Source organism: Lachnellula hyalina (genome assembly GCF_007821495.1).
Source record: "Lachnellula hyalina strain CBS 185.66 chromosome Unknown contig00006, whole genome shotgun sequence".
In the NCBI taxonomy this organism is placed as follows: Eukaryota; Fungi; Ascomycota; class Leotiomycetes; order Helotiales; family Lachnaceae; genus Lachnellula; species Lachnellula hyalina.
The window spans coordinates 306,891-329,275 of NW_022157120.1; the positions used below are offsets into that span (position 1 = coordinate 306,891).

The 22,385-nt window shown below is 48.2% G+C and overlaps 7 protein-coding genes across 7 annotated transcripts; 3 read left to right on the top strand and 4 right to left on the bottom strand.

Annotated features, from left to right (window-relative positions):
• Nucleotides 1-45: 45 nt before the first annotated feature.
• On the top strand, nucleotides 46-2,898 carry LHYA1_G000621 (uncharacterized protein; the record flags this gene model as incomplete). The annotated part of the gene is made up of 3 exons (XM_031145612.1): nucleotides 46-850; nucleotides 1,045-2,004; nucleotides 2,075-2,898. 3 exons carry the CDS (start codon nucleotides 46-48, stop codon nucleotides 2,896-2,898), a joined length of 2,589 nt encoding a protein of 862 aa, XP_031009327.1.
• Nucleotides 2,899-3,184: 286 nt separating this feature from the next.
• On the bottom strand, nucleotides 3,185-4,215 carry ILV6 (Acetolactate synthase small subunit, mitochondrial; the record flags this gene model as incomplete). The annotated part of the gene is made up of 2 exons (XM_031145613.1): nucleotides 3,185-3,365; nucleotides 3,425-4,215. The coding sequence occupies 2 exons, from the start codon at nucleotides 4,213-4,215 to the stop codon at nucleotides 3,185-3,187; spliced, it is 972 nt and encodes a 323-aa protein (XP_031009328.1).
• Nucleotides 4,216-4,642: 427 nt separating this feature from the next.
• On the top strand, nucleotides 4,643-6,635 carry LHYA1_G000623 (Uncharacterized protein; the record flags this gene model as incomplete). Its single annotated transcript, XM_031145614.1, has 8 exons — nucleotides 4,643-4,868; nucleotides 4,931-5,184; nucleotides 5,383-5,404; nucleotides 5,463-5,515; nucleotides 5,564-5,728; nucleotides 5,775-5,983; nucleotides 6,031-6,565; nucleotides 6,612-6,635. 8 exons carry the CDS (start codon nucleotides 4,643-4,645, stop codon nucleotides 6,633-6,635), a joined length of 1,488 nt encoding a protein of 495 aa, XP_031009329.1.
• Nucleotides 6,636-6,808: 173 nt separating this feature from the next.
• Nucleotides 6,809-7,597, bottom strand: set7 (SET domain-containing protein; the record flags this gene model as incomplete). Its single annotated transcript, XM_031145615.1, has 3 exons — nucleotides 6,809-7,151; nucleotides 7,201-7,327; nucleotides 7,402-7,597. 3 exons carry the CDS (start codon nucleotides 7,595-7,597, stop codon nucleotides 6,809-6,811), a joined length of 666 nt encoding a protein of 221 aa, XP_031009322.1.
• Nucleotides 7,598-7,693: 96 nt separating this feature from the next.
• On the top strand, nucleotides 7,694-8,677 carry TRAPPC13 (Trafficking protein particle complex subunit; the record flags this gene model as incomplete). The annotated part of the gene is made up of 2 exons (XM_031145616.1): nucleotides 7,694-7,767; nucleotides 7,837-8,677. The coding sequence occupies 2 exons, from the start codon at nucleotides 7,694-7,696 to the stop codon at nucleotides 8,675-8,677; spliced, it is 915 nt and encodes a 304-aa protein (XP_031009323.1).
• Nucleotides 8,678-13,407: 4,730 nt separating this feature from the next.
• On the bottom strand, nucleotides 13,408-17,032 carry SPCC297.05 (DENN domain-containing protein; the record flags this gene model as incomplete). Its single annotated transcript, XM_031145617.1, has 3 exons — nucleotides 13,408-13,778; nucleotides 13,829-16,129; nucleotides 16,252-17,032. Coding segments are annotated over 3 exons (3,453 nt in total), but the record flags the coding sequence as incomplete, so codon positions are not given.
• Nucleotides 17,033-18,972: 1,940 nt separating this feature from the next.
• On the bottom strand, nucleotides 18,973-22,266 carry mtr4 (ATP-dependent RNA helicase; the record flags this gene model as incomplete). Its single annotated transcript, XM_031145618.1, has 2 exons — nucleotides 18,973-19,153; nucleotides 19,208-22,266. The coding sequence occupies 2 exons, from the start codon at nucleotides 22,264-22,266 to the stop codon at nucleotides 18,973-18,975; spliced, it is 3,240 nt and encodes a 1,079-aa protein (XP_031009325.1).
• Between the last annotated feature and the right edge of the window lie 119 nt (nucleotides 22,267-22,385).

Genomic DNA, 22,385 nt, shown 5'->3' on the forward strand with positions numbered 1-22,385 from the left:
CGAGTCTCTCTACTGTGCTGACAACTAGCCAACCTCGTCTGAACGATGTCCGACAACCCCTCCTCGCCGTTGCTTGGTAGCAGCGATAGACCTATTTCGAAACACTCCCAGCACGATGACGACCACGAGATAACACCTTTATTGTCACGATCCGACTCGACTCCTCGATATGACGGCACTGAGGATGACGGACAAGGGCGTCTCCCATCTCCAGCCGCAACATCATTACGATCTTTACAAAACGGCCATGGCTCAGCCAAATCCCCAAAGCCGAAACGACGCTGGCCAACTTTTATTGCTATCAGCATCCTTGGGTTGGTGGCAATAGCCATCCTTACCGGCGCATTCTTGGCTCCCGCTGCCGTGGAGGCATACGCCAAAGAAGCACTTGTCATCGAGCCTACTAATCTGTCCATTGATAGCTTCACGGCTACCGGAGTCAGAGCAAGAGTTCAAGCAAACGTACGGATGGATGCATCAAGAGTTAATAACAAGGATGTGAGGAATATTGGACGTTTTGGTACATGGATTGCTCGTGAAATAGAGACTAAGGAGTCCGAAGTGCAGGTCTATTTACCAGAACTAGGAAATATTCTGCTTGGCACGGCGACTGTACCACGAGTTGTTGTTGACATTCGAAACGGGCATACAACAGGCATTGATTTTTTCACGGATTTAGAGCCGGGAAACATCGAAGGGATTCGACAAGTCGCCAACGATTGGCTGGAGGGTCGTTTGCATAAGTTGAGGGTGTTGGGCAAGGCCAATGTTGGGCTAAAATCCGGCCTGATCTCCCTGGGCACTCAGAGCATCTCCGAGTCACTTGAGTTTGAAGGTCAATCCCTCTACCGTACTTTTGCGTCATTCTATCTGGGAGAGAAGTCATTAGCTTAAATGCGTGGCTGTAATCACTTGATCTGTTCCAACAGGGACTGGTATGTAGTCTAATCAGCGTTAGATTTCTGATCAACAAGTGTCTCCAGACCTTCCACATTGCTGCCATCAGCTAAGATGTCTCAAACATTTGGCTAATACTGCATTTAGGCAACACTCTTCCAAGTATCCCGGCGTATAACATTACCCGTCTTAATTTCCGGGAAGTACCCATCTCATTGACTGGTCGTCGTGGCATGGCTGCAGATGTTTCGCTCTCCGTGGTAAACAGCTACCCTGTCAAGTTTACTGTTCCGCCCCTTGGATATGATATTCTTGTTCCAAATTGCGGCGTTGACGATCCATACATTCGTCTTGCGGACGCCACAACAGGCACCATCAATATTGAACCCAACTCGGAGGTGGATGTTGAAGTTGGAGGAATTGTCCGCCAGTTACCAAAACCTCTAGTCAACGCCTGCCCAGACTCAAAGCCTTCTCCGCTTGATGCGCTACTTGGCCATTATATCAAGGGGAAAGATACAACCATATATGTACGAGGCTCAGAAGCACCCAATGGTGACACCCCTGAGTGGATTACCAAAATAATTTCTAGTGTTACTGTTCCCGTGCCGTTCCCAGGCCGTACATTTGATAATCTTATCAAGAACTTTTCTTTGACGGACACACATTTTAGCCTCCCCGACCTTGGCGCGGAGCCTGGAACTGACGAAGAAAATCCTCAGATATCTGGCAAGGTGCTTGTGATTGCAAACTTGCCCAAGGAGATGAATTTTGGAATCAACGTCACAGGAGTCCAGGCACATGCCGAGGTTTATTACAAGAATAAGAAGCTTGGAAATCTGAATCTACACAAGTCTGCCGCAAAGTCAGAACGAATTGAGCCAGAGGATGGCGAGGCTGCATCTCTTAAGATCGAATCTGAGATCAAGAACGCCCCGCTCGAGATCACTGACGAACGTGTATTCAGCGACGTGATTCAAGCCATTATCTTTGGTGGTAGTGGGGTGATGCTGAATGTTAAGGCTCTTGTTGATGTTACAGTCTCTACAGTCTTGGGAGAACTTGTCATCAAGAAGTTACCCGCAGAGGGGGTCATCCCCGTGAAACGTTAGGCAACCGTCTCAATTATTCAGATTCAGCTCGAGCCTCGACCGCACCGAAGCTGACGAGATTGCAGCCATCTCTACAGGTGGCGATTTTAGTACTCTAAAGCCAAAGGTTGGCGACCTCAGGATTCTGAGCACGACCAAAACATCTTTGGTTATCGAGGCTCGAGTCAATTTCACGAACCCTACTCTCTACACTGCGCAAGTCCCTTTTATCAACATCCACGTCCTCAATAACGGCTCGATTCTCGGCGAAGCTACAGCAAGAAGCATCAAAGTAGTACATGGTAATAACACGAATATCCTAGTCCAGGCGACATGGGATCCAAGTCAACGTGGCGATGAGAAAGCCCAGAAAATTGGTCGAGAACTACTTTCCCAATACATCTCAGGATACAACACTACCTTGACATTTCGAATCCACAGAGACTCCATTCCTTACCAACCAAAGATCGGTGAAGCACTCGGCAGATTCCCTATCGAAATGCCCACTCCAAAACTATCGAACCCAGGGGATAGTAACGATACGCCCAAGTTCCTAGACGACGCAACTTTTCATTTATTATCATCCACGGCTGATTTCACTATCCATTCGCCTCTCCAGTCCTCTACTATATTTATCGAAAACATCAACGCTACAGCTTTGTACAACCACACCGAACCAGTAGGAAAGATCAACTATGACCTGCCTTTTAAAGTTCCACCCGGGACTAGCAAGTCACCGAAGTTACCGGTTGACTGGTCTTTTGATTCTGTTGGATACGAGAAAATTCGCGAGGCATTGGGAGGTTCTTTAAAACTAGACGCCAAAGGCACCGTAAAGGTAAGACTTGGGCAATGGACGGAAACAATTTGGTATGTGGGGTCCGGGATCGGCGCAAGTGTTAGGTTATAAAACCTGCTGTTTTCTCATACGAGTAATGGATACATGATATGGGGGATACATATAGGACTGGGGAAGGAGTATAAGGGTGTATATCAAGGCGGGCTTTAAGGTTACAATCGGCGTTTTAGGAAGCACTTACATGCATGGATAAACTAGAAAGGCAAATCGGATCCACTGTCCACATCCATTAAACAAATCATCACATACTTATCTACAAGGTTTCTGTTCTGAATTGTGGAAAGTAGCGCCAACTCCCCCAATAAATAACAATTTGCCACGTGAGTGATCCATTAATCTATCCTGGAGGAAGGGTGCTTGCGTCCACAATATCATCGGCTTCCTTTATTAATTCCTGGTCGTTGGGCCCGAAGAGTGGTGAGCGGGGAAGAGCCATTAGACCTGTTCGTGCGGATTCGAGGATGCCGAAGGGGGAGACGAGCTTCATGAATGAGTCGATTCGGGTTGGCTTTGCAGAACTAAAATAACAGTTAGCTTCCTTGTATACTTTTCCTTTGAACCTAGAGGGAAGACTTACAGTTCCACAATACAGCTATTAGTACTAATATCCAGCACCTTTCCACCAAATTGATGCGTAAAATACGTAATCGACTTCAAATGCTCATGCTTATGTCTCAACGCCTCGCTCAGCGCTAGCTTACTCGGATGAAAGTCTTGAGTCTCCTTCAACTGCTCCAGCCGCCTCTGCGCCCATTCCTCCTGGCCCTCTAGACTCTGCTCGTCGTGGGCAGTAATCTCCCTATGATGCGCCTGCAACTCCTCAAAGTATTCCGGACCCAGGATGTTGACTTTGGCGAGCAGGAGCTCTCGCTGCACCAGAGCAGCGGGTGTGTAGTCTAGCACTGCCCAGACGGGCACCAGGTCTTCCAGTTGGCGCCGTGCTTGCTCCACTACGCCGTCCTGGCCCGAGAGCACGATGGTCATGCGGGACAGGTCTTCGACTTCAGTGTTGCAGACAACCAGAGAGTCGATATTGAAGCCTCGCGCGGCCAGGATACCGGAGACGCGGGACAGCACACCGGGTTCGTTCTGCACGAGGCAGTTGAGGATATGGCGTTTAGGGGGTGTGGTGGAGGGGGAGGGCGTCTCGTACAGGATGTTGGAGACGGCTGCTTGGGCGGACCAGGCTGGGGAGGCGTCTGTTGTTGGGAGAGGATAGATGCGGCGGTGGAGGGCCTTGTATGCCAGTGCTGAGGTCGAAGAAGCTGTGGATTCTGCGCGTAGGGTAGATCGAGAGAGGAGAGCTGAGGGGACGCGCGCAATTGATGCTCGCATTGGCAGAGCGAGGAGGGCTTTTCGGGAGGCCATTGTAGCGGGATGGCTAGTCAGCAGTGACTCTGTGGGATTGTGAAGGTATTTGCCCTTCTTTGGGAAGTGCTGGCTCAGCAATTGAGTGTATGGAAGTGGAAATAGAAGTGAGAGTTGAGCAGCAACTACTGGGCAGAATAAATATTGCAGAGTCACCGACCAACTGGCCGATGGCGGAGAGTCTTGCAGTGCCAAGCGAACAATTTAACTGGTTCACAAGTCCGTCTGGGGAATTGTAGGCTTACCGTGACTTTAGCCTAGCTCAGGTAGGATCTACGTACATTTTGTTAGATCTTTTTTGAGGCTCCATATCTCCATATCCATCCGTCTTTAAATCTGCGCAACCCTGCATTTACCATATCGCCAGCCACCTATCCCCTGCGCACGAAAGCAATATAACATAGCAGTCTTCCGTTTGTCTGTCAAGATGGACGACACTGAACGACGCACCGCCAAGCGCTCGCGCTTTGACCAGACTGAAGCTGAGCCCAAGAGAGTCTCAAGATTCGATCGGCGTTCACGTTCTCCCCCTGCACGGAAGCCCACCACCGATTCTAGACGCAGTAGAAGTCCTATTGCAAGAGCATCCGATAGCCCAGCTCCAGCTCCAGATGCCGCAAAGAAAGGTGGTGCTGATCCTGCCGCTGCTGCTGGTAAGTCGCTGGAGAGGGATATCAAAATTGCAGATTGTGAATTAGGCTGACATATATTTCAGCTGCCGCCGCTGCGAGGATTAATGCCCACATCCAAGCAAAGAAGGGTATTCAGCATGTCGATGTTCCCCCTATTCGATCGACCGAAAGCCCAGCAGCCGGAAAATCAGCTTCTCCAGGCGCATCCGGCGCAGGCAATAGCGCAAGCACAATAAATGGTGAGATGTACATTGCCGACGGCGACTACATCAGAGACATTGAAGTCAACGACCTTCGCAACCGTTACACACTGACCAAAGGTTCTACGCAAAAGATGGTAAATACTCCTTGTGTCAAATTCCACTGATATATCAGACTTTCTTCATAGATATATTATACATATAGCCTAGCTCTTCCTACCCTTTCATTTCAAGTACACCTGACTCTGTGGGGACTTTCAAGCTTACTTAGAGCGCGAATAGCACTCACTAAACACACCTCATTGGCATCTGCTGACTCCCGCTGCGTGACATAGATTAAAGAAGAAACCGGAGCTGGTACGCAATATACCTACAACTTACCGTTTTTATAGAGATTTCATGTTGACTTTTCAAGATGTCACCACGCGTGGAAATTACTACCCAGATCGAAACATGGCAACGTCGACGGTAAGTTTATTCGGCAACAATGGCGAAGACTTGCTGATTCGTAACCAGAACCCGCCCCTGTATCTCCACGTTACGAGTACCACGAAAAAAGGCCTCGAGCAGGCGGTCGAAAAGATCGAAGAACTGATGCAGCAGGAACTTCCCAACCTAGTCGACGAGCGACGATTCCGCCGACGAGAGCCAGATCAAGTCGAGAGAGACGAATTTGGCAGAGTAAGTTGTTTTGGTCTTGGATAAGGAGTTGCTAATGGAAAACCAGCGCAAATGGCCCGAGGAAAGAATTCCGATAGACTTTGACCCAATTCCTGGCTTCAATCTTCGTGCTCAAGTTGTTGGTCACGGGGGTGCCTATGTCAAGCATATCCAACAAGAGACTAGGTGTCGTGTCCAAATCAAGGGCCGTGGATCTGGCTTCATGGAGCATGGGACTGGGCGTGAGAGTGACGAAGATATGTATTTGCATGTTGCGTAAGTATTGATTATTTGACACCCTGGTTCTTGCTAATCTGAATTAGGGGACCTGATCCAAACGAGGTTCAAAAGGCCAAGGAGCTTTGCGAGGATTTGTTGAAGAACGTCAGAGAGCAGTATGAAGAATTCAAAAACCGACCACCCCCACAACGTGGCTATGGTGCCCCTAGCACTGGTTATGGAGGAGAGCGTGGCTATGGTGATCGTGCTCCTGATAGATCAAACTCTTATGGTGGTGGCTACGGAGGAGGCGGTTACAACAATTCTCCCGCTCCCAACACTCCAAGTGGCGTCATGAGTCCAACAACCCCAGCCGCACCTGGCGCTGGCAGTCCAACAGCCGGAGCCGATTATGCCGCTCAGTATGCTCAGTACTATGGTGCTGGTGCAGATCCATACGCAGCTTATGGTGGCTACGCAGCCTACGCACAATATTACCAACAGTATATGGCTGCGGCTGCTGCTCAACAGCAACAGTCACCTCCACCTGGCGCTCCTAGCTCTGCCCCACCTCCACCTCCGTCAGAAGCACCTCCTCCACCGCCAGGATCGGCTCCAGGGACTGGTGGCTACAATGCTGTAAGTTAGACAGATATAGGAGGCTTTCTCAAACTGACAATCATAGGTACCTCCTCCACCGGGCATGTGATAGTGTGTGGTCATTGATTTTCTCTACACTTCTCCTCTTTTGTTTATGCATGAGGCGTGTTCTCTCTTCTTCGCACGGGTGGTCACAAATTCGCAGGATACCTCACTCTTGTACATTATTAAGGAAGTCTCACACAGTACATGAAGGATAATTGCGTCGCCAAAACGGAATGTTCAGTCAATTAAGTCTGTGTAATTCAGCCATTCCTCCATATCATCTGGTTCCATTTCAAAAGAATCACCGTCTCCATCCATATCTTTGAATGTGAGCCGTGATCCATATGAGATACAGAGTTCTTCTCCTTTTCTGATATCTCTCAGTGCCGTGTAGGTGACGAGCAGATGGGTGAGGTCACGTTCCCATCCAACATTCTGCTGCTTGTTGGAATGATTGAACATAGATCCAAGACCGAGAATAACGGCTTGAGTTGTCGAGGGAGGTTTTCCTGAGCCATTTAAATGGCCGTTTCCATTACCATTCCCGTTCTCCAACAGTGGCGGTGTGTAAGGCCAATTGCTAACCCAATAAGCCTCAGCGTGCAAACAGAGTGAATCATGTGACCTACTATGTATAATTGTAGAGATCTGTTTTCTCAATATGCTCTTTATTCTCCACTGGATCCAGCACCAAAGCCGGAGATACTTCAATGACCGTACGAGCTGGTATATCTTTACCAGCAAAGACTCCTCGACCTAAATGTAAAGCAGAGTCAGTAAAGTGGCAAAAGTGAAAAATTGCATTGTTCTGAAACAAGCAACAAACGCACCTTTGGGCGTATCCATGATGAGAAGCAACCCATCCTCCCTCTTCAGAGGAATGCCCTTTTCCATGGTCGTTGCCTCCTTTCCCAAAGCAGCCCGCGTAGTTGTAGATCTAAGGCGGAGACTGTTCCGATTGTGGAAAGAAAGTTTTAAGACGAAGCCACACTGGTGCCACGATAAGATCAGATTACGGCGGGGCATGGCGTGGAGAAAGGGAAAGATTGAGCTTGAGCTTGGTCCAACGTCACTTCATGAACATGAAAAATAACCAACTACATGGCTTGAAAAACACCAAACATGGCGCATCAGCGCGTGCCCTCGACCATTGATGCGGTGAAGGAACCGCATTCTGTTTCGCTCAAAGTTTTACGGTATTTACAATTAATTCACTTCAATTCCAATGCAAGTATAATATAATATAGGAACTGACCAGTACACAGACTCTCTCGTCCCTCCCTCTCAATTCAACACCCTCTCCCACCATCCCCCTCACCCTCACCCTCCCCAGACCTCACCGCATCCCTCGCATACCCCTCTACCAAACCTGATGCCTTCATCCTCTCGCCCCTCCTCACCCTCCCCCCGGCCTTCGGCTCCGCATACGTAGGCGAGACCTTCTCCTGCACCCTATGCGCAAACAACGAGATCCTGCCTGGCAGCACCCCCCAGAAAACAATCTCCAATGTCCGCATAGAAGCAGAAATGAAGATCCCCTCGTCCGCAACCCCTACATCTCTCCCTCTTTCTCCACCCTCATCATCATCATCATCGTCATCATCAGACGAAAACGAAAAGGATGCCGGCGTAGATTTGGAAGCGTCGAAAAGCTTACAGAAAATCGTAAACTTTGATTTGAAAGAAGAGGGTTCCCATGTCTTGGCTGTCACAGTCACATATACAGAAACAACGCCTACATCTGGACGGATCCGCACATTTCGGAAACTGTACCAGTTTGTCTGTAAAGGGTGTATGGTCGTCCGCACCAAAGCGGGGCCCCTGCCCCCTTCCCCATCTTCTTCCTCCCTTAGGAAATGGGCGCTAGAAGCACAGTTGGAGAACTGTGGAGAGGACACGATTTGTCTCGATGGTGTGGTGTTGGAGACGAGGGACGGGCTTCGGAGTGTGGGACTTAATGGGGAGGAGAGGCCTGTGTTGATGCCGGGGGATGTGAGGCAGGTTTGCTTTTTGGTTGAGGAGGTGGATGGCGGAGGGACGGAGGAGGGGGGGGAGGATCATGTTTGGGGTGCTGAGTATTGGGTGGAGAGGGACAATGGGGAATAGGGGGTTCTTGAGTACGGGGGCGTTGGGGGCGAAGGTTACATGAGCGTGGGAAGTGGGAGGGCGTTTTCTGGTATCTTAGGCTGGTGGAAAACTTAGACAAGAGGTGTTTTGGGATGCTGTGGTTCATATGGATGCTTTCACGCCTGAAGGGAGATCAAATGTTTCGGGTCATCATCTGAGGTTCTGATCTTGTTCTTGCACTTTGACTTATCTCTCCTTGCCTAAGCTCAATTGGGGTTCAACGTCCCGACTCCTGGGATGTTCCTGAACAAGCTGAGGGTTGTAGGTAAGCGGTCTCTAGATTATCATTATTCGTTACCACTCCATATCCATTCCATTACAGAGCTCAACTCTCATTTCATTGCTTCCCTGCTGTTCATCCTCTTTTCAAACCATTTCCATTCTTCGTTTCCGCAACCCAAACGTCAAAAGCCTCATCGGCCTTGGCCCGAAGAGCAGACTTATCCTCGAGTCTAAGAACTGTTAGTAAGTTAAATTTTCACTCAGACTTGCAAATGAGATGCTTACAAGTTAATCAACACAGCATTATCCTTCTCCCCCTCTATAATCATGCCCGAAATCTTTCGCGGGAATTCCGGCTGCAACACTCTAATCTTATGTGACAGCTCATCAGCTAGAAACTTCCTCTGCTGTGTTGGTGCAACAGCTGCGAATTCCGATCTCAAATCACGAGAACTTCCTCCCTCTTTCCCTTTCCCTTCTCCTTCAAACACAACTTCCTCGCCCAACATACCCAGCGCAGTAACCGCTTCCATCGTCCTCTTCACCTCCTTACACTCCCGCTGTACTTCCGTGTATTGCTGGTGCATCAGTTGCAGCTCGGAACGTATGCTGTTGGTTTCTTCGCTGAGGGAGGTCATTAGGGTTGCGATGTGTGTTAGTTGGTCGTTGGGGATTAGGTGGGGGGTGCCGCATGCTGGGGTCGAGGGACTTGGTGTGCGGTTGTGATTGTGAGGGTGCTGGTTAGGGTGGAGGTGAGGCGTTGCGGGGTTGGATGGCTGGGTGGGAGTAGGAGTTTGTGATGAGCTCTGGAGGGTGAGGCTTGTTGTTAGTACTGTGTATATATACATTTGTTTCTGGCGTAGTGCGAGGAATTGAGAGGATGATGGAAATATGTATGAGAGAGAACTATGCTCATGATTCAAAGAGCAGCACCCAAACGTGTAAGAAAAGAAAAGCAAGCCAATTCCACATACCGAAGTCACCCCTTTGACAGGAAACAACAGCCCGGGAAAGGCAAGAGCGTCGGCTCTAGTTCTTGGCTCCAAGATCACCAGTCTCCCCTGGGAAGCGTTTCTCACAGGCGTGATGTTGCGACGCTTGACCTTGGGTTTCTTCATCAGTTCTTCCGGGGTTTGAAGTGTGCGTTTGTTGTTGTGGGCCATTCTGTGAGGTTGATGTTGTTTGTGGAATTGTATGCATTGATGAATGACCAAGTATAGATTGGATTCTTGGGAAGGGATGGGAAGGAATGGGAAGTTGGAACCGCGGTTCAGGCTAGATAAATATAGAATGATGGGATTCTATTCACTGGTGGAATGGAATGGACGGTTAGGGTAGTGAATTTTAATCGCTGTGTTGGGATATGGCGAGCCGTCTGGGATGGCTTATTAGATACACTGAAGTATATAATAGAAAATTGGCAAAAAGAAAGAGGATGTGAATATCTGATCATATGGGAAACGGACTAAAGAATCACTTAAAGGAATTGACCATGCGATGAATGGCTCAGCTTTAATACACTTGGATCAAGTGAATCACCTATTCTGATCTATAACACTTGTCTTCGGAAGTAGCATCAGTCCTGCTGATAATAATTCCCGGTATACGTAATTAACTAGGAGACAGAATCCCCTCAAGTAGTCTATTATGCTAGCGCCAGTAATAACCACGCCAAACTACCATATAAAAATCAACCAACTATACATAGGTAGTATAAGAAAGAATATTACTTCATTACCTTCAATTGAAATGCACCTCACCTACCAGAAGAAGACAAGTCAAGTATCATAAAAGGAACTTTCAGTATGTATGTATGTTCGCATCAAATTAATAACAAGAATTGAATCACTAGATAAATGCCGTGCTTATGCCCGCTCCTGTTTAATGCCTGTCCCCTTTACGTTAAATTACCAAGAAGAGCTCGCAGCAATGCCGATACGTATATACTACAGTCATTGTCCTCAGCATGTCCCATTAGCGCAACAAGCCGGAGAATCCTGCGAGCAACCGTCCTCATTGCAATTACACGTCCCCGTCGCCGGCGGACTACTACACGGAGCAGGCGACGAAATCGGGGCAACCGTCGGCACCGTCGACATGGTGGAAGCCATACTTGCGCTGTCCGCGAAGTACGCGGTGATGGCGGGGGTGGGCGCGTTATCGACACATTCGTAAAAAGGCGTGCACACGGATTCGGAGACGGGGAAATGCGTGCAGTGGTAGGGGGCCGGCGTAGGCACCTCACCATCGTCTTTGAGGGTTGAGAAATCTCCATTGAAGCCCTGCATATTGCCCTCGCCCTGAAGCAAGCTGGTGAGTTCCTGGCCCTTGATATTGGAGCCGAGCAATGCAGCTGCGTTTTGGCCCGCGAGAGCGCACTCCGTGTTGCTGATGTAGAAGTACTGGCCGCCGCCGTTGGGGTCCCCCGGGTTCGGGAGTGTGTAGTGGCTGTGGTCGCCCTTGCATGTCAGGACTGTGCCCTCGCAGCCATTGCCGTGGATCTGGACGGGGGCGGCATAGTCGCCGTAGGCGCTATAGCCTTCGTGTTGGATTGTCCAGCCTTTGTCGATACTGGTGCGTTCTGCGTTGTTCCAGGTACAGCCTTTTCCCCAATTGACAACATTCCAACACGACGAGCGAGAGATCGGGACACTTTCCTTGCCCTCCTCAACTGTACAGGTACGATGTTAGATAGATAGGGATGTTTGTCAGCGGATGGTTGCTTACATGATGTAAGAACAATCACATGCTCGATCGTTGCGAGGAAGCTCCCAGCATCCTGCTTGGAGAAACGGGAGAATGTGACATTGCAGTTGTTATTTTGCCGAGGGAGCAGCTGCGGCATCGATGTCGCGGACTGAATCAAGGCAAGTGAAGTGAGAAGAGCGGCGGATGAGATCATTTTGAATATGTGTTTAAGTAGCTTAGGAGAATGGTTTCTTACCAACAGAAGTAATATAGGGTAGAGGCATATCTAGGCTTTATATCTCCAGTTTACGGCACGGAAAAAGCAATGACCTTGGTGAGATTGAGTAGTTCAAGGCTGAGAAGCTATTCCCGTTTGTACATGGATGTTGTTCCCTAGAACCCACTGAATTTAGCTATTCAGGGATGCTCGAAAGTGATCTTAGGCAATCATGAATGTATTTGCAGATCGTATAAAAATCCTTAAGCGGTCAAAAAACTAGCTTGGTATTTTGGATCATTTTCTTTAAGTTCACTTTTCAAGACTTTATAACGCACTTCGAGATAACTGGAGGCCCTCATCCAAGTACAACCAAGGGTTCGGATTTAAAAGAGGAGCAAAATAACGATACAGCAGGACAAACGATTAAGGAAAATAAGGTAAAACTCGACTGACTCGATTGACTCGACTCTACTGCGCGTTTACAACCGAAGGCGCAGTAGGAGACGCACTACTCCATAGAGGGCGTGCATCGCGTGGGAGATCCCCATCAGAATGGTGCGTGCGTGCGGCGAAGATTGCGGCGAGAGTCGTACTTCGTATACTCAGCCGGAACCTACCCACATCCCCCATTTTACGTTTAAAGTTACATAAAACCTTAAAGGTAAAGAGGATCCCTGGAGATTACATCCAGTACGAACCAAGCAAATCAGTGGCTGAGCATACGAGTTCGATCTTTCTCGAGACTTTGAAACAAGTAACTGCAGACTGAGAGAGACAAAGCCAATCGTTATTTCTTTTGCTGACTGCATTACGAAGTAAATCAATCCTGCGGCTGTCTCGTACGTTCAAATGTCGAAAAACATAACCACGTAACATATCTTCACACATATATTGATTAGCTTTACTTCTATAAGACTGCAGGACGGCCACTTGTGCCGTTCGCTGGACACCGGACTAGAATCCCTATATTTAGAAAGCATATGTGTTATACAACCCGAATCCGCAACTTCAAAGTAAGTACTAATGGAGGCGCAGTTCTTCCTTTATTACACGCCAAAAGAAAAGCACTAGCTCGGAAGTGGACGACGAGTACATGAAATTAGGGTTCACAGAAATCAAACGCCCTTTTCCCGTCCGCAGAGACCTGTCACTCGACAATAGCAAACAGTTGTTTGGTATGTGGTACTTCAAATACGGCTACGACTAATGGCAAAGGTACTTTTGGAGGGGGCTTGGGTATCGACATATATTATCCCTTCATCTCTTGAACAATCTACCCTTCATTCCAGACGCGTATTCCAACCCCCCCTCTACTGGCTCACTCCAATCACGTTCAAACGCCTGCTTGTCGTCTGTCTTTTATGCCTTGCTCCCGAACACCTATATACATACACATGTACACCAGAAACCATCCCGTCCAATGCTTTTGCTGATGTTGCTCGTATCTTACAAGAATGTGTCATTAGGTCCTTCAGTCGTTGCAACTTTCTTATTTCGTTTTCATTCTGTTATTTTTTTCTTATGACATTCTTTTTGTTGCTTTTGGGTTTGGGCAAGCAGTGACGATCGTTGGCCGTGTTTAGCCTCGACCACTAATCCCAAGCAAACTCGGAACCGCTTTTCGTCCTACTCTCTTCCCGGGCATATCCATCCTCGGAACGCCCTGAATAACTCTCGGCTCCCGCATCAGCGTGACATCTAGCTGAGCCGGGATGCGCGTTGTAATAGCGTGAAGATCGCCTGGAACCTTCCAGCTCGGCGTGGGCACTGCAGCACTTCGCCAGAGATGATCGGAGGTATCGTCAAGATAGGAGGATCTTGAGGCACCACGTGAGGAGAAGAAAGAGGTGCGGCCGCGGGATTTCTTGGACAGGATGATACTATCGAAGAGTTGGACTTTGGGGGAGTTGGAGGGATTGGTTTCACGCTCATGGATAAATTCGTTGAATGCTGTAAAATGTGTTAGAGGTTGATAAAGTAATGGGTGAGGAGAAAATTACCTTGTGTCTGCTTCAACATAGTGATATACTCCTGCTGTTCAGTTGGCAAACTTTTCAAGAATCCATCCATGTCGAAACCGTAAAGTTGGCCGCTCTTCTTTTGCTCCCTCGTCGGTCTATTCAGATACTTCCTGTAAGTGTAGAAGAGACTTGCAAAGCAACGGACGAAGGCTGCTCGTACGCGATCGGCGTGGAATGCTGCTGGGCAGACCAAAGATAGCGTACCCAAGCAGCGACCATGAGCGACCGTGGTACAGCTCGTGCATTTGTATGTTCCATCCCCGTCAGGCTTCTCTTCACAGATAGAGCAAACGGACGAGTTGTCATTTGGTTTCAGGACCATACAGTGGCCCTCAACCCAGATCATACTATCCGTATTCCGGACTGGCTGCATGAGCATATTCGGCATGATGGTCGAGGCAGCTAGGGTCGAAGCCGCGTAAGCTGAGGGAGCGTAGCCATACATAGATTGGGCGTCTATGGACACAGCGGAGGTAGACAGGCTTGAGGAGTGACCGGCACCGAAAGGCGCGCTCGGTCGACGTAGCGTAGGTTGTCTATCCACATTGAATGATGAGCTTCTTCTTGAATTAGCATCGAAGTGTCCCGACCTTTTCTCCCTTAATGTAGCGGCAAGAGCAAATCCAGAATCGTTCCGCGAGACAGGCGTGGTTGGTAAAGGCGGAAAGTGTCCTGATACCGGCGAGACCGATGAAGGGGGACTAGCTCTGGCTGAAGATTTACTTGTCAAAGGTCTCTCCACACGACTGTGATCATTCTTCGTTTGCAAGAATGCATTGAAGACCAACGCCCGTTTCGAAGCTATCGGATCAGGCTCTCCGAAAGTTGTTGAATTTTGGGCCACGTACTGTGCCAGGGAACTAGGAGGGGCGTTCTGGGTGAAGATTGCTTCGTTCTCAGATGTGAAGGCATCGTAAGGAAAGGTTTCGATAGCGTATGGTGGTGGTCCAACTTGAACTCCACATCTGTTATGATGAGGAGCTGCCAACTGGAGGAGTGAAACGAGTTTTCGACGTTGTTGCCGAGGCAGAGCGTCAGGTGCTGATGTTGCATTTATGGTATCTTGATCTAAATCTACTAAAACGTAGTCATCTTCTGGAAGTTCCAAATTATCGTATCTCCTCTCAATCCCGACGATATATGGGCAGGGTGCTTCCAAGACTTGAATCAACCGTTTAGGCAGAACCGGAATGAAAATACTCGCCCATTTCATGGGATATAACAAGCTTGCTATAGCTTTGCTTGCAAGATGGAGCATAGCCGTATGTGATGATAGTAATATGATTCTAGATTCCGACAAGGCAAATTCGAATAAAGCCACAATATTTTGAATAGTGAGAGCTCTAAACAAAGCGTAGAGATCAGTGCTGCGAGACTCCGGAAGTTCATTTGCAGCTTCCTTCCTCGCAAATAATCGCAGTTCTCTGACTCCTAATTCAACCTGAGTCTTCGAGGAGATGGGGCTCAATGCTTCTGTACAGAGGTTGACGACATATCGCTCCAGGGGTTGCCATTGTCCGAGCGTTGGGGTACTTGCTGGAACCCTGTAAATGGCTCCATTAGTCATAGGAACGACCACAGCTCGTAACCACTCCTTCCAGAAGCTAGTCATACTGCCATCTCGTCCAATGATTCCATAAGCTCTGGGTGACCACAGCCCAGTCTCACCATCTGTCAAACCATCGATCTTGGAAGCAGCTCCATGTCGTACGGGCCGTAACATATCAGTCATCAGTGAAATCTTCTCTTCCACAGCACTAATTTGCTCTTCCAGGGCATCTCTGGCATCTGAACCGGAGACTACAGTTGGTAACCTCGCCAGTAACTGAGACAAATTTGCACGTTCCGAAGCCAATCTTTCTCCCAAGCTTGCAGCCAATTCCCTTTCTTCATTTGTCATGTGGCGCTGCCTCCATTGCTCGCATCGCCTCTCGACATTCTCAGCTGCGTCCGAGTTCAGCGGCATCCATACAATAACCGTAATGCCATAGATCTTCGAATTGTCGTCAGAGGTCATTGCAAAACCATGCCATGTCGACCGGGGCCGTTCGTCTGAAGACATGATAGTAACATCATTTGGAAATGCAAACATAGGTATGTAGTCAGGGAATCGTCCTCGTCTCTTTACCTCGTCCGTTGCATGCTTCGGGGGGTATCGGTCCAGTAATACGGGTTCGAAGGTTCGTTTCAGGGGGTGGGTATCTGGATCGATATTCAAAGGTTCGGGAGGTGGAATAACAGAGTTGTAATTGCTCATCCGTCTTGATGTGCGTACAGAGGCTGCAGATGCAACATGTCAGCACGTAGTCATAGGATCAACAAAGCCCCCCCTAGAAACCTGATTCCAATCATGTTATATAATCCTTTCCAGTCATTTATATGAAACCTCAAATCCGACTTACTTGTTCTCTGAACACTTGGTTGCCTCTTCATACTGTTCATGTCCCTAAAACTGATCCGTCGTCGTATGCTACCTCCTACACTCCTTAGCAAAGGGCTTTTCCTCCCTGGTGTCCCACCGAACTCCCCATCTTCCACCCTGAGTCTCTCTGCCCGCGTATTTATGATTGGCGTTGTCATCGGCGGCCTGCTCTGAACAGGAGCTCCTGCAGAAAAGCTCAAGTCATCCAGGAAATTCTCCCTCTCATTCGCAAATTTCGTCAAGGCCTTGTCGAAATCGAAATCCCCCAAAGCACCACTGCCCTCGTTGCCATTCATGGGCAGAGCCTTGATAGTCATACTGCTTCTGTTACTAGCTGTGCTTTCGAGCTCATCGAGCGTCGAAATTGAATTTCGTGCATCGCTGGATAGCTTGCTGAGCCGATTCCAGGAATTGGTGCGAGAATGCCGGGCCGTGGCTTTAGGGGCGTCATTTTCTTTATTTACAGGTGATCCAGGTCCTTCTCCTTCACTGTCCGCTTCTTCTATTGTTGCGTCGACTCTTGGTGAGGGTGGCCCGGCGCCATTAAGGTCACTGGGATTTTGTGGCCTGAAGAGGGAGTCATTGTAGGAAAGCGAGTCGATACCGGCGATCCAGAAGTAATCGGCTAGAGGTGCGGAAGAGGTATCCATGGCATACCACGTCTTGAGGTCTATTGACAACGTTCGTGTGCTGTTCAGTGCCTTGAAGGATTGCGTCGACCGCGTTAGTATGACATTGAAAACTCCAGACCAGTGCCTCGACCTGTGAAAAAAGGTGACGGGCGGTTGGGTGACTGTTTTTGATTCAATTCTCGAAAGGAATAGGCAGGAGAGTAAATATGCTAGAGTTTATGCTTCTGAGAACGCAGGAGACGGTGAATGAGGAGACGAGAAGAGATGTGGTGTTGAAAGAAGTGGGGGGAGGGTCTTCGTAGATCCCAACAATGCCTGCTAGCAAAATAGTAGTAGACGATACAGTGCTAGTATTCGTCTGTGGGTGTGCAGCGTTGGTGACAAAATCTGTCCGCAGGGGTCTGGAATGTGATCTAGGCGGTCTGGAGCTCTAATATGGAGCAGTTCGAAATCACAGTAAGTGCTATTATACAATTACAGTAAAGTAGAGAGAATGGAAAAGTAAAAGTCTGAGTTGTCAAGTTGTTAAGTTGACAAGTTGTCTGTTGCAGATGTTCTTTCTTTCACCGTACTACTGTATAGGAGTACAAACTAGACCCTGGCCACTTCTTATCAGCTGCAGATCTACTTCCGAATTGCGACTCAGGGGCTCTACATCGGGCGATGATTGTCTCGATTGAGGTCACTGAAGGAGGGGAATCCTGAACCTCTGCCATATTGAAAAGCTATATACCATATTATACCGTATGTCTCTATATATAGAAAAGGCCACAGTTTGAGCATAAGACAAGGCACTATGGTACTTTATATCCAACACCGTTAATAAAGACTTCTGCTAATAAACTCTTTCACCCGCGACTGGCGCTGCAGTGAACAGGTACCTACCTAGGAAGTCCCGGTTGAAAGATGCTATGTTATGCAGAATTGGCCTAGAAAGAACAACGCATTTCAGGATGATTGGCAGACACCTCTTTAGCCTGACCGGGCTTGCATTGCAGATGAACAACATCCACATCCCACAGGGAAAAAATGTCGAGGCTTAATTAACATTGTAAACGTCTTTTCAGCGCCTTACGAAGCAGCCACGAATCGCCCCTCATGTCCTGCATCGGAACAAGAGACTTGTTCCAGAGAAACGCGGCTTGCGTCTCCCCTTCGGCCGGCTACCTACAGAGCTTTAACGGGAAGGAACTTGAGAAGGACGTAAGTTATTGTAGTATTGAGTCATGGCTACATTCGTATTCCGATCCGCTTGCCATTCGTGGAGGAGCTTTAGTCAGGGGTAAATGTTCAAGTGTAGGGTACCAATGCCGCAAGGCTGTGTTTGCTTGTCGGGTTCCGTCTCACAGTACATGCTTGTATCCCCTGATTCTGGACCCCTCCAAAAGACCAGTACAGTCATACAACAGTAGTACTCAGTAAAGATTCAGTCTGAGCGTTAAGATTTCACATGGCTTGACATGGTCCTCCCATGGCAGCTATGCACGTACGCCGCAGCCCTTCTAGACCGCAGGGTCTGGGTTTCCGTACTCGGTGGCTTTTTTGCTTTCTTCTTCTATTGACAAATCCATGACAGCAATCACAATTCATGAGATGTCACTATTTACACGTGTCAGACAACAAGGGCATCGAATAGATTTCATGCATCGTGAAAAAGCAAATAAATGATAGAATTCCCCTTGATCTGATCTGGCCCGCTGTTTGGAACGAGATCCTACCGGTACTACTGCACAGCGTCGAAGATTGATTAAAGGTTAAGCCGGGTTATTGGTGTTAAAGGACTCGGCGATGCACCTACCTACTGTACCTAAAACTCACTCGGGACGAATCACAGAATATGGAAGCATCACCCTTGATGTCCAAAGTAAAAAGCGGGAGCCTCAGTAGCTGAACTCCAGCATAAGGAATTCATGCAAAGAACATCAACTACCAGTGGATATCAAAGGCAGACAAAACCCTTTAGATGAAATATCAGAACGCCAAGCTCCACGCACCCAGCCGACCATGCGTACTTTTTATTTCATATGCCCATCTCCCGTTCATTTCCAAGCCGAGATCAAAATCCTGACTTACAAGTACAGACTCTGAGCTGCAACAATATCTCGTCTAATCGTGCTGAGCGACAACTCGAACTTAGCGGCAAGCTCATCGGAGCCCATGACTTTAGCAGCTTGAGCCATTTGTCTAAGCAGTTCTTCTAGTCGTCGGAAGAGACGAATGAGTGAACCTTCGTAGACTTCCGTCATTTTGCTATTTGGGTTATCAGTAAACGGTGGGGACGGGTAAGGAGGGTGTAGGACATACCAAATTTCAGAAAATGACTTCCCCTGAGCCCAAGCCAGCACAACGCCCATAAGTTCCTGCTTGAAAGTTTCCACGTATTCCTTTTCATTCAACTCCAACTTACTCTCCCGTGCTACCTTCGCAATGATCTTCGCCTGGCGCAAGATCTCAGCATAATGCTTGGCCATTTCATCCTTTACGGGTGGGGCCTTAGTCTTCTCCTCAAAGATAAAGCAAGAGAGAACTGCGGCGCACATGTCGGGTGGCATTTCGTTGAAAAAGCGGTCAAAGAGCAGCTCAGATAGGAGGAGCTCATGGCCATCGCCAGTGGACGAGATCTCACAAGCGACACGAGCCTTGAGCTCCACAACTTCTTGGTCGTTGATGAAGTTGAGACGGCGTAGGACTCGCTTGCGAGACTTAAGTTCATCCAACTGCATAATACTCAATGCTTCGGTTATTTGTTTCTTCTTCTCCTTGATCTTGCGTCCGATTTCCATCTTCCCGGCATACTGGTTGTAAAGTTCGGGTAGGCGGGGTGAGTTGTGGAGGGGATTTGACAAAAGGCGGGATTCAAGAACTTCTATCTTACGCAGGAGCTTCTTGAAGGAATCGTCGGTAATGCCCATATTGTCAATCGGGTCCAAGATCGCAATACCGTCCGGAAACCTACGCTTGACTTCATCCAATGCTTTGCGGATGGTATTGCGCTGGTCCGTTGATTTCAGATCCTTAGGGAGAAATATACGGACGTGGCCAATTGCTTCCACGCATGATAACAGGACCGGGACTACTTCCATCTTGCTCTTCTCACCCTCAGCAGGTGGGTAGACACCGACCGGAATATCGGTTGAAGTTTGCGTACCAACCGATGAACTATCGGATACCTGGAGTAACACGTCGAGGATATACGATTCTTGTGGGGCGTAAGTCTCGTCGCTGCCCTTTTTTGGTCGCCGTGCGGTAAATTTGACCACAGCACCCCATCCAAAATCTTGATCGCCGAACTTGATATGAACGAGTCTCCCAGGATTCATGAACTGCAGACAGTAAGCAGGATGGTTAATGACATCGTGCATGTCCTTGGTGTAGGATGTGATCTGCTGCCGAAGATCGTAGTACTCCTTTATGGTAGCTTCGTCCGCGATCTCGAGGTTATCCCGTTCTGTATGTAAATCTTGGAGCTCCTTTTCTAGTCCAGAGACACCAGACGTGTTCTGGAATTGGAAAAAGCAGTGCTCTAGCATGAACTCTGGTGAGATGCCTTCAACACGCATCAGATTGAGAATCATATTGTAGCCGAGATAAAAAGCAGAGTTGAGCTTATCTTGCTCGCCTCGTACGATTTCTTTCGCAGTTGCAGGCTCCATCTTGCTGTCGATCATCATAATAACGATGCCTCTGTCATCGAGTCCTCTTCTGCCTGCACGTCCAGACATTTGTACGAATTCTGAGGGAGTTAGATGCCTCATCTTAGTACCATCAAACTTCTGGACACTCGTAAAAACGACGGTCTTGGCAGGCATATTCAGACCAATAGAGAAAGTCTCCGTGGCGAACAGCACTTTGATCAGATTCTCTTGGAATAAGATCTCAATGGTCTCCTTCAAGATGGGCAATAGTCCGGAGTGATGAACACCAATACCTCGACGTAATAACGGTAAGATATGTTGAATTTGCGGAAGAGTCCTGTCTTCTTCCGATAACGACTCGATGGCGTTCTCAAAGACTTTCTGTACCATGTTCTTCTCCGATTCATCATTGAAAGCCATCGTACTCATCTGCAAAGCGTAAGCCTCACATTCTCGTTTACTGAAACTAAAGACAATGACTGGATTATAGTGTTTCAGCATAATCATTCGGACGATCTTGTAGATGTCCGAGGTATCCTTGTTGCCGCCGGTGTTCGTCTTCTTGGCTTTCCCCCGGCCTTTCTGCTTTGCGTTGACATCTGCTGGGTCGGCACCGCTTTTTTCTTCAATGGTTGACATGGCCTTTTGGAAATTGTCCTCTCGGAAGTTGCCTTTCTCGTCAACAATCAAGTGGATGCCGTCAGCTCCTGCGGGGAAGAAATAGTGTTGTAAGGGTGTCGGTCGGAAATCTGTGTAGACGATATGACAGGGCTGTTGATGTGTCTTTGTAATCCACTCTGCAAATTGCATAGCATTGGGAATAGTGGCCGACAAAAAGACATATCTGACCTTGTCAGGTAATAAGATAATAGTCTCTTCCCAAACCACACCACGAGTTTTATCTCTCATGTAATGGATCTCGTCGAAAATGACCCAAGCAACCTCACGCATGATTTCCGAGCCCCGATACAACATAGATCTCAAAATTTCTGTTGTCATGACCAAACAAGTAGCTGTTGGATTGATGGTAACATCTCCGGTCATGAGTCCAACGTCTCCAAATTCCTGCGTAAACTCTCGGTACTTCTGATTGCTCAATGCTTTGATTGGACTTGTGTAGATGACCCTCTGGTTGTTCTTCAAACATTGTGCAATAGCGTACTCCGCAACAACAGTTTTCCCCGCACTCGTATGCGCCGATACTAGTACACTCTCATTTCTTTCTATAGAAGCAATTGAGACCTTCTGGAAAGGATCAAGCTCAAAAGGATACACTCGAGCCGGCTTTTCAGGTGGTTTATGTTGTGAGATCGGTATGTATGCGTAGTCGGGAGGCAGGGAGACTTGATGTTGAATGTTGTGTTGAATGACCAGAGCTCCGTCGTCTTTGGCTTGTAAACCCGCTGAACCTGCGACCTCTCGCGACTGCTCTGTTTGAAAGGTATCTGTAACCACTGGTTCTGCTTCCTGCTCCATGCGCCGCCTCTTAGCATCTTGCATCTCTTCCAGCTCATTGCTTTCTGTTTCCTCCTCCATTATTTCTACCGCATGCTCCGCATCTTTCATGTCAGAATCGACATCTTGCTCCTCTGCGACCTTTTTGACGTCTCCGTTCAGATTCCTCTTCTTGTTCCTGTCTTTTTTCTCTTTTTTCGATTTCCTGGGTTTTTCGGAGACAGAGACAGAGGCCTGGGGCTTGTCCTCGAAGACATCGAACATTTCTTCCATCTTGGCTAGAGTTTGTAGCTCCAAGGAAGAGAGTCCGAATGTTGATTATCGCAAGATCAACAGTCTTTGCTTAAAGAATTTTGATCGGAAGCTTCGAACTTGCCGAAGTTTAACCACAA